Genomic DNA, 10,482 nt, shown 5'->3' with positions numbered 1-10,482 from the left:
AATTGTTTCATTTTTACAAATTACAGTCAAATATTTTACATTTGTAATTAATTAATACAAATCCAGACTACAAAACCAGTGTTTAGTATATAAGGAATTTTTGTTGTTTCTATTGTTGTAGCCTCTTTCATTTCTATTTGTAATATTATTGTTGGGCTGACTAATACAATGTTGTTCAAATTAAACAATTAAAATGCTGTTTTACTTCAAATAAATAAAATACATATCTTTGATTTTTTTTAAATGAACCAACATATAGATCTAATTGTTTAATTTATACAAATTACAGATCAATATTTTTTATATTTATAATAAATTAATACAAATCAAGACTACAAAACCAGTGCATAAGGGAGTTTTTTTGTTTGTATTGTTATAGCCTTTTCCATTTATATTTGAATTATTATTGTTGGCCTAATACAGAGTAGTAGAAATTAAACAATTAAAATTATGTTTTTCTTCAAATACATAAAATACATATATTTGTTTTTTTTTAAATGAACCAACATTGTTTCATTTATACAAATTACACTTCAATATTTTTTACATTCACAATAAATTAATACAAATCAAGACTACAAAACCAGTGTTAAGTAAATTAGGCTGGATTTGTTTGTATTGTTACACCTTCTTCTATTTCTATTTTGTTTATTTCTTGTTGTTTTAGTTTTTTTAAATGTCAAATAAAATATTGTTGCAGTTCCAATATTATGCACACAATCGGGTCTTAAGTTGCACACGCAACACAAAAGTGCAGAGAGAGAGGGGAACAAAAAAAACAAAAAAAGTGACACTAGTTGTGCAAACAGTCCACGGGGGAGGGGTGCAGATTTAAATTCCAAAAGGGTCTAGGGGCTGGTTTCCTAGTCCCCCGGTCAGCAATGTGTTTGTGGAAAAAAAAAAAAAAAAAAAGAAAATCAGTCTTTTTGTCTTGCTGAAAAAAAAAAAAAGGCTAAATCTACATTGGTGGCCCGGTTGAAGTTTGCTATTCTTTGCACTTTCAATTGGAGTGAATGAGGCAGAATGAAGTGGCCTTTATTTGATCTAGTCCATTGCGTCAAAAGCGACGGAATGGATTCGTTTAAATACATCCACGCTCCATTGAGTTGATTTAAAATAACGCAGAAAAAAATTTTAATCTAGAACCTGTCGTGTTTTATTTTGAAAAAATGTTTGGAAGCGCAGGTGCACGCGTGACAAGAGGCCGCCTGCAAAATGCAACAATAGGTGTTTTTAAAAAATGGCGCAAAGCTGCTTTTTTGAAATGTTTATTGTTGGGACTTTTTGTGTCTTTATTTTAGTCCTGCAGCTTGATGAATGAGCGCACTTGTCTGCGTTGTGGCCGCGGCGTGGCTGCACCGCGCATTCTAATGCGCAGGGGGGGGCGGGGGCGCGGGGGGGGGGGGGGGGCACAAATCACGTCTGTCTTGTCCGCTTCCACGCAAGTCAAATCACGCACAATAAAAAATAAAAAATAAAAAATCATCATTTGTATACTGCAAAATTAGAGTCATAATTACCATATTTATTCTGGACTTGACGGCGGCAGCAATAATCAGAAACAATTGATTGTTTGCTTCACTTTTAATGAGAAAATATTTGGATGACCGTGTTTTTGTTTTTGTTTTGTTTTTCCCAAATGTTTGCACGCTTTTTCCAAAGCGCTTTGCCAAAACGACAAAAAAAAAAAAACATGAACAACATGAACAATAACAACACGTTTTTTTTCTTGTTTATAATGCATGCTTCTTCTTATTAAAAAACTAAAGAAAAAACAACAAAAAAATACAAATTTACAGCAACTGATCACGTGGTCACCACAGCCTTTTTTTTTTAAATTAAAATGCTTCACAGAACATGTTTTATTTTCTTCCTGTAAAATAGATATCTAAAAACTAAAAAGTGCATTTGACAACATTTCAGTATTTGCAATATTCACATCTTGCATTTTGGAGCACGTCTCACAATACGAGTTTTTTTATTTTATTTCATTTTTTTTAGAAAGACTTAATGTCTTTCTATGGGGGGGGGGGTGTTTCTCAATTTTTTTTCCAGGGAACTATTTGGTGTTGTTTTTAATCGCTATAAAGTTCAGTGTGCACACGTTTTGCAAGTATAAAACTGGACTTAAAAACAAAGCGTTCCCTTCAAATAATAATTTATGTATTTTTTTAATTTTCTATTATTATTATTTTTTTGATGAGCAATACTGCGAGATTCTGTGCTGGAATGTTCCTGGAGATTTAAAGCAGGGGTGTCCAAAGTGCGGCCCGGGGGCCATTTGCCGCCCGCGGGTTATTTTTTAACGGCCCCACGGCACATTTTAAGAAAACAATTGAAAAAAATGTAAAACATAAAAAGTGGTATAAAAGAGCAATCAGGTGAAATGTAACAAGAAATTGTTGCAATACTCTAATAACACAAAGCTGCCGTGCAGGCTGTTTCTTTCCTTAAAAAATAATAATGAATCAAAATCAATGTCATTTTGAATTATTGACCTATTTGAGGCTTCAATTACGTCACATTAAATATTCCACTTTGAGATAAATGTTACATATTTTGTGTTTTGCCATATAAAAAATGAGCTGTTATTTTTTAAAGAAGGGCCTACAACACGCAAATAAAAAACGTAAACAATAAAACTTAAAATTCACGGATATATCTGAAGTTGATCTCGAGATTATACAGTAAAAAATAATTTTCAAATTTATTTTTTAACACTTTAATGACACTTTTGGGTCCCCAATTATTTTATTGTGATTTGTGTTTAAGTGTCATTGCTCCAAAAATAATAATGAATCAAAATCCAAAATTAAAGCTCCAATTATTATATAATATCAAATATTCCACCTAAAAAGTTATTGGGTGAAAATATTGCATATTTTGTGTTTTTTCAAATTTTTTTCCCCTAATGTTGATCTAGAGACTTAAAACCTGAATAATAATGAAAATAGTAATACTGAATAATGACACATTTTTAATATGTTTTGGACCACAACTTTTTGGGGGTCATAACTGATTGGAGGCCTAAATGTATATTTTTTAATCTATATATTGCATTGGTTTTTAAAATAAAAAATAGGAAAATGGCCCCCCTGCTTACTCTGATTTTTCACTAGAAAAAGTTTGGACACCCCTGATCTAGAGATTTAAAACTTGAATAATAATGAAAATAGTGATACTGAATAATGACACATTTTTAATATTTTTTGGGACCAAAACCATCATAACTGAGTGGAGGCCTAAATGTATATTTTTTATCTATATGTTGCATTGGTTTTTAAAATGAAAAATATGAAAATGCTCCCCCTCCCGCTTGCTCTGATTTTTCAGTGTGCGACCCTCAGTGGAAAAAGTTTGGACACCCCTGATCTAGAGATTTAAAACTTGAATAATAATGAAAATAGTGATACTGAATAATGACACATTTTTTATAATTTTTTGCACCAAAACCATCATAACTGAGTGGAGGCCTAAATGTATATTTTTTATCTATATGTTGCATTGGTTTTTAAAATGAAAAATATGAAAATGCTCCCCCTCCCGCTTGCTCTGATTTTTCAGTGTGCGAGCCTCAGTGGAAAAAGTTTGGACACCCCTGATCTAGAGATTTAAAACTTGAATAATAATGAAAATAGTGATACTGAATAATGACACATTTTTAATAATTTTTTGCACCAAAACCATCATAACTGAATGGAGGCCTAAATGAATATTTTTTATCTATATATTGCATTGGTTTTTAAAATAAAAAATATGAAAAAGCCCCCCCCCCCGCTTGCTCTGATTTTTCGGTGGGCGACCCGCAGTGGAAAAAGTTTGGACACCCCTGATCTAGCGATTTAAAACTTGAATAATAATGAAAATAGTGATACTGAATAATGACACATTTTTAGTATGTTTTTGGACCAAAACCATCATAACTAAGTGGAGGCCTAAATGTATATTTTTTTATGTATATATTGCATTGGTTTTTAAAATAAAAAACATGAAAATGGCCTCCGCTTGCTCTGATTTTTCAGTGTGCGACCCTCAGTGGAAAAAGTTTGGACACCACTGCTTTAAAGCGACACATTCAACATTTACACGCGTGGATCGGTATGCAACTCGCCTTGTTTAGAGTCCGACGATACAAGATGGATAAACTTTGGGTTGGTTGCAGGAGGGGTAGGTGTGATAAGGGCCGTGCCGTGCCGTGCCGGGCCGGGTCAGGTCAGTGCACGGCCACCGACTGCAGCGCGCCCGGGCCGGCAAGCGTCTCGCCGGGGGTGGCGGGGCTGCTTTGGCTGGTGGCTGTCTGTGGCGAGGTGGGGCTCAGAGACTGGGGCGAGTTGGAGAGGAAGGCCGGCAGGTGCGGGGGCAGCGCCGAGAAGCCGGCCATGGAGGTCGGCGTGGGCTTGATGGGCACCGGGACGGCGGGGAGAGTCTGCGCGCCGTGGCACAGCGACTTGATGGGCACGCCGTAGGCGCTGTAGTCGCCCGGAGCCATGCCGTCCATCACGCCGCTGTTGTACATGTGCGGCCAGGCCGTGGCGAGCTGGTTGTGCAGCGGGTAGCCGGCCGACATGGACTGCACGGTGGAGAAGGCCAGGCCGCCGGGGACCTTGTACTCTCGGGCGATGATGTTCTCGATGGCGAAGGGGTGCTTGAAGGTGGAGCTCTGCGTCACGCCCAGGTTGTAGGGGGTGATCTGCGGCAGGTGCGCGCCGGTGGCCGCCTGCAGGGCGCTGAGCCGCAGCTTGGCCTGCTGCTGGAGGTAGTGCGCGGCGTCCGACGGCTTGCTGGGCGCCAGGTGGTGGTCGGCGGCGCCCAGCACCTTGAAGCGCTTGCGGCGGCGCAGGAAGCTGCCGTTCTCGAACATGTCCCCGCAGCTGGGGTGCAGCGCCCAGAAGCTGCCCTTCCCCGGCTGGTCGGGGCGCCGCGGGATCTTGATGAAGCAGTCGTTGAAGGACAGGTTGTGGCGCAGCGAGTTCTGCCAGCGCTGCGTGTTTTCCCGGTAGTAAGGGAAGCGGTCCATGATGAACTTGTAGATCTCGCTGAGGGGGAGCATCTTCTCCGGGCAGCTCTGGATGGCCATGGCCGTCAGGGAGATGTAGGAGTACGGAGGCTTCTGGTCGCTGTACGTGTTTCTCCCCGGACGAGGCATCCTCGCGTAATTTTGGCACCCAAAAAAAAAAAAAAAAAAAAAAAGAAAAGTAGTCACCCGTAAGTCCTCGCTTGCAGGAGTTCGCGTTCTCCCCTCAGCCGGTCCCGCGCTAGAGGAGCTGCATGGGCGCGTCGTGGACTAAGTGGATGATGCCTCCATGGCCCTCCTCCAACCATCTGATAGTTTTATGTGGTGACATGAGCAGAAAAGACCCCCGCCGAGGAGCTTCCATTAATGTGCCACCTCTTTGCTGTCACATGACAATTGCCATGGGAGGAGGAGGAGGAGGAGGAGGAAGGCATAATCTGGTTTCATTTACACCTATTTACATGGACACATTGGGCCAATGGAAATCATTTCCATTTGAAGACAGGAAAAAGGGGTGAAAAGGCTCGGCAACCGGAATTGAACTGCGATGGCACTCAGTGTGGAGGTATGTGCACTCAGTGTGGAGGTATGGCACTCAGTGTGGAGGTATGTGCACTCAGTGTGGAGGTATGTGCACTCAGTGTGGAGGTATGGCACTCAGTGTGGAGGTATGGCACTCAGTGTGGAGGTATGGCACTCAGTGTGAAGGTATGGCACTCAGTGTGGAGGTATGCACTCAGTGTGGATGTATGCACTCAGTGTGGATGTATGCACTGAGTGTGGAGGTATGGCACTCAGTGTGAAGGTGTGCACTCAGTGTGGAGGTGTGCACTCAGTGTGGATGTATGCACTCAGTGTGGAGGTATGGCACTCAGTGTGAAGGTATGCACTGAGTGTGGATGTATGCACTGAGTGTGGATGTATGCACTGAGTCTGGAGGTATGCACTCAGTGTGGATGTATGCACTCAGTGTGGAGGTATGCACTCAGTGTGGAGGTATGGCACTCAGTGTGGAGGTATGGCACTCAGTGTGGAGGTATGGCACTCAGTGTGGAGGTATGTGCACTCAGTGTGGAGGTATGTGCACTCAGTGTGGAGGTATGGCACTCAGTGTGGAGGTATGGCACTCAGTGTGGAGGTATGGCACTCAGTGTGAAGGTGTGCACTCAGTGTGGAGGTATGCACTGAGTGTGGATGTATGCACTGAGTCTGGATGTATGCACTCAGTGTGGAGGTATGCACTCAGTGTGGAGGTATGCACTCAGTGTGGATGTATGCACTCAGTGTGGATGTATACACTCAGTGTGGAGGTATGCACTCAGTGTGGAGGTATGGCACTCAGTGTGGAGGTATGGCACTCAGTGTGGAGGTATGGCACTCAGTGTGGAGGTATGGCACTCAGTGTGGAGGTATGGCACTCAGTGTGGAGGTATGGCACTCAGTGTGGAGGTATGGCACTCAGTGTGGAGGTATGGCACTCAGTGTGGAGGTATGGCACTCAGTGTGGAGGTATGGCACTCAGTGTGGAGGTATGGCACTCAGTGTGGAGGTATGGCACTCAGTGTGGAGGTATGGCACTCAGTGTGAAGGTGTGGACTCAGTGTGGAGGTGTGCACTCAGTGTGGATGTATACACTCAGTGTGGAGGTATGCGCTCAGTGTGGAGGTATGGCACTCAGTGTGGAGGTATGGCACTCAGTGTGGAGGTATGGCACTCAGTGTGGAGGTATGCACTAAGTGTGGATGTATGCACTCAGTGTGGAGGTATGGCATTGAGTGTGGAGGTATGGCATTGAGTGTGGATGTATGCACTGAGTGTGGATGTATGCACTCAGTGTGGAGGTATGCACTCAGTGTGGAGGTATGCACTCAGTGTGGAGGTATGCACTCAGTGTGGAGGTATGGCATTGAGTGTGGAGGTATGGCATTGAGTGTGGATGTATGCACTGAGTGTGGATGTATGCACTGAGTGTGGATGTATGCACTGAGTGTGGATGTATGCACTGAGTGTGGAGGTATGCACTGAGTGTGGATGTATGCTTGACACCTGCACAAATATTTGACAGCATTAGGAATGTCATTTGTTTCTTCCCCTTTAAGACCACCTGCATACTTTACTGACATTTATGCAAAAGTGATGTGTGTGAGATTGTATTGAGGCACATTTAAATTTAACTTAATTGTCAAGATAGTCTAACTCTAAATATTTCAAGTAAATGTAAAATGATTTTCTTGTTATTTTGGGGGGAAAGGGGTACAATTATTTTGTAATTGTATATAATATTTTTATATTATATATATTTTTATGTGTGTATATATATATATATGTATATATATATATATGTGTGTGTTTGTGTGTGTATACAGTATATATGTGTATATACTCTATGTGTGTATTTGTGTGTGTATATACAGTATGTATGTGTATATGAATACTACATATATACATAAACATATTTATATATATATATATATATACATACATACACATATTTATTTATACATATATAAACATATATAAACATATATAAACATACATATATACACACACATAATCATACACCTAAATACCTAGTGTGTGACAATCATAGGTACTTTAACTTTACATATATATATATATATATATATATATACATATATATATATATATATATACATATATATATATATATATATATATATATATATATATATATATATATATATATATATATATATATGCATTATTTATTTTTCTGCATCCAAGGAAGTAGACGACACGAAAAGATGGCGGCACAATGCAAACAATGGCGTTGAAACTGCAACTTCATGAGGCAATCAGCGCGCCATTGTGTTTATGTAAAGGCGGCTGAAAAGTACTTCAGGAATGCAAATAAACCCTTGAAGATGGTGTGCTGGAAAACTGTATAAAATATCCATAAGTCAATTATATGAATGTGAAAACCAAATGGGAAGCCTATTTTGAGCGACTGCTATTCAAGCCTCCCCCCACTCCTTTTTTTTCTTCTTCTTTTTCTTCCCTGGCCATGCAGGGCCACCTTTCCGCTTGGAGGGGTTGCAATGGCGAAGACCACACGCACGCACATGAAGATTTGCTCATAATTTATGCTAATTCCTTCTCTCCTTTCCACCGCCCCAATAAATCCACAACGCGGCCCATCACCAGTCGGGAAAGGGGACGACGACGACGACGACGACGACAACACTTACCAAGAAATAAAGTTAAACATGGAATTTTCCTGAATATTTTTTTAAAAGTGCATTTATTCTGGGAGGGCAGTTTAGGGGGGGTCTTCCCCCTGCAGAGTGGCTTTTAACACCAGCTGTCAGTTCCTATTAATGTTTAGCCCGAAAGGTTTTGTGCGAAAGGAAGTGCGGATAATGACAACACATCGACATGGATAAACAACTTTTGACACTCATTCATCCCTGCCTTTCAAAAAAAAAAAAAAAACCCGAATAAATCGGCTTTTATTGTGTTTGATTCCTGCGCGTAAAAGTCAATCACATAATTTGGAATTTACGCACGTTATATCCTCCAAATGCTATAAATGTCCCATGCGCTTTTACGCACCATTCCTTTTTTTTTGCACGTTTGCTTAACTCAGGGGTGTCCAAACTTTTTCCACTGAGGGCCGCACACGGAGAAATAAACCATGTTTCATTTTCAAACCATAACAAAATATATGGATTTTTTCATTTTTACTTTTAACGCTCCCGGGGACCATAAAGGGTCCCAGTCATTAAAATGTTAAAAAAAAGTCGAATTATCATTTTTTTACATTTTTATTTAAAATTTACACTAAATCTCTATATCAACTTCAGTTTGATATAAAGTAAAAAAAAAAAATGGATATGCCTTTTCTGTCAAAGACCAGTTTGTTTTTTATAGTAAAACTGAAATATGCAGTATTTCCCCCACCGCCCAAAACATTCAGAAAGCAATGTTTGATGTGACGTAATAGGAGCCCTAAAAAGATCAATAATGCAGGACTCCATCCATTTTAATTAATTATTATTTTGGAGTAATAACAGAGAAAACATAAATAAAATCCCACTAAATATGTTTGGGATCCAAATGGTCCCCCACTCAATTGATAAATTTTTATTATTTTTTTTTTTTAACTTTCAACACTTAAGTTATGAGATCAACTTCAGATATATCTGTCGATTTTACGTTTGAACTATTATTTTGTTTGTTTTATGCTCTTTTGTCAAAGAAAACATTGTGTTTATATGGCAAACACACAATATATGCAATATTTTCCACATAAAACATTTTCAAGTGAAATATTTGAAGAAATTGGAGCTTTGATTTGGTCAATAATTCATTATAATGTAGATTTTTTTTTAACTTTTTATTTTTTTTGAAGAATGGCAAAAAAAAGAAAAATGTTATGATCCGCTGCCTGGATCATATATTATTTGGGTTTTTGAGTCCTTTTGTGTTTTTTTGATTGTTTTGGACTCTTCCAGTTCCGAGTTGTGCACTTCCTTGTTTTATTCTTGTTACCATGGTTTCGTATTTGTTCCACCTACTCTTACCTTTGACGCGCACCTGGGTTTCATTGATTGCCTTAGTATTTAAGCCTGCCTTTTACCTCAGTTCTTTCTTGATTCGATGTTTGCTCTATACAAAACTCACCTTGGTATTTCGTCTTTGTATATATTTGTGCCAAGTTTCGCCTTAGCTTCTCGTGCATTCGGCACGTTATTTTGGGAATTTTGGACTCCATTGCTACGTTTAGCGTTAGTGCGTGCCTACGCACGGGAAGCTTTCTTTTGTCTGTTTTGTACCAGTGTTCCTTAATTTTTGTATATTAAATCCAGTCTTACCTGCTATTCCTGCCTGTCTGGTCCTGGTGCATCTTGGGGTGACACAACGCGCATCACAATGCGTTTCCAACTCAACAAAAAATAAAGATAGACAAAACAGGTCAACTTTGTGTTGAAAAAATAGCAACTTTTTCTAGTTAGATTTCACCTGATTCCACTTTTTTTTTTGGTCTTTTTTTAATTTTTGCAATAAAATTTCCAGAATGTGTGGCGGGCCGGTAAACAATTAGCTGTGGGCCGCAAATGGCCCCCGGGCCTCACTTTGGACACCCCTGGCTTAACTGAAATGATCCATCTTTGCCAATTGTTTTTGTTTGTGTGCAGTGAAAAAAAAAAAAAACTTTTAAAATGTGTTTTGCAGGCTGAAGGGGGGCCTGCAGTGAAAAATACCACCCTGACTCCAAACGTGAATGGGAACCACAACTCCTGAGTTCAAGCAGCAGTAGATCAAGTCTGCGCCATGTTTGGTCATTTATAGAAGAAGAAGAAGAAGAAAAAACAAAGGTTGGGATAAGCCAAATTGCATTGCACTTGTGAACCGTTCCTCAGCCTGAAGTATCCTTTGGAGGACAATTTTGTGCAAGTTTTTTTTTTTTTTATATATAAAAAAGGAGAGAAAACAAAGGGCACTCT

The 10,482-nt window shown here is 39.7% G+C and overlaps 1 protein-coding gene across 1 annotated transcript; it reads right to left on the bottom strand.

The window, feature by feature from the left end:
• Window positions 1-1,475: 1,475 nt before the first annotated feature.
• foxb1a (forkhead box B1a) lies at window positions 1,476-5,308 on the bottom strand. The gene has a single exon (XM_061918067.1). The coding sequence runs from the start codon at window positions 5,144-5,146 to the stop codon at window positions 4,214-4,216; it is 933 nt and encodes a 310-aa protein (XP_061774051.1). The 5' UTR covers window positions 5,147-5,308; the 3' UTR covers window positions 1,476-4,213.
• Between the last annotated feature and the right edge of the window lie 5,174 nt (window positions 5,309-10,482).

This window comes from Nerophis ophidion, linkage group LG12 (genome assembly GCF_033978795.1).
Source record: "Nerophis ophidion isolate RoL-2023_Sa linkage group LG12, RoL_Noph_v1.0, whole genome shotgun sequence".
Taxonomy (NCBI): domain Eukaryota; kingdom Metazoa; phylum Chordata; class Actinopteri; order Syngnathiformes; family Syngnathidae; genus Nerophis; species Nerophis ophidion.
The sequence above is the reverse complement of the archived record's forward strand: the minus strand, read 5'-3'. Positions and strand labels throughout refer to the sequence as shown.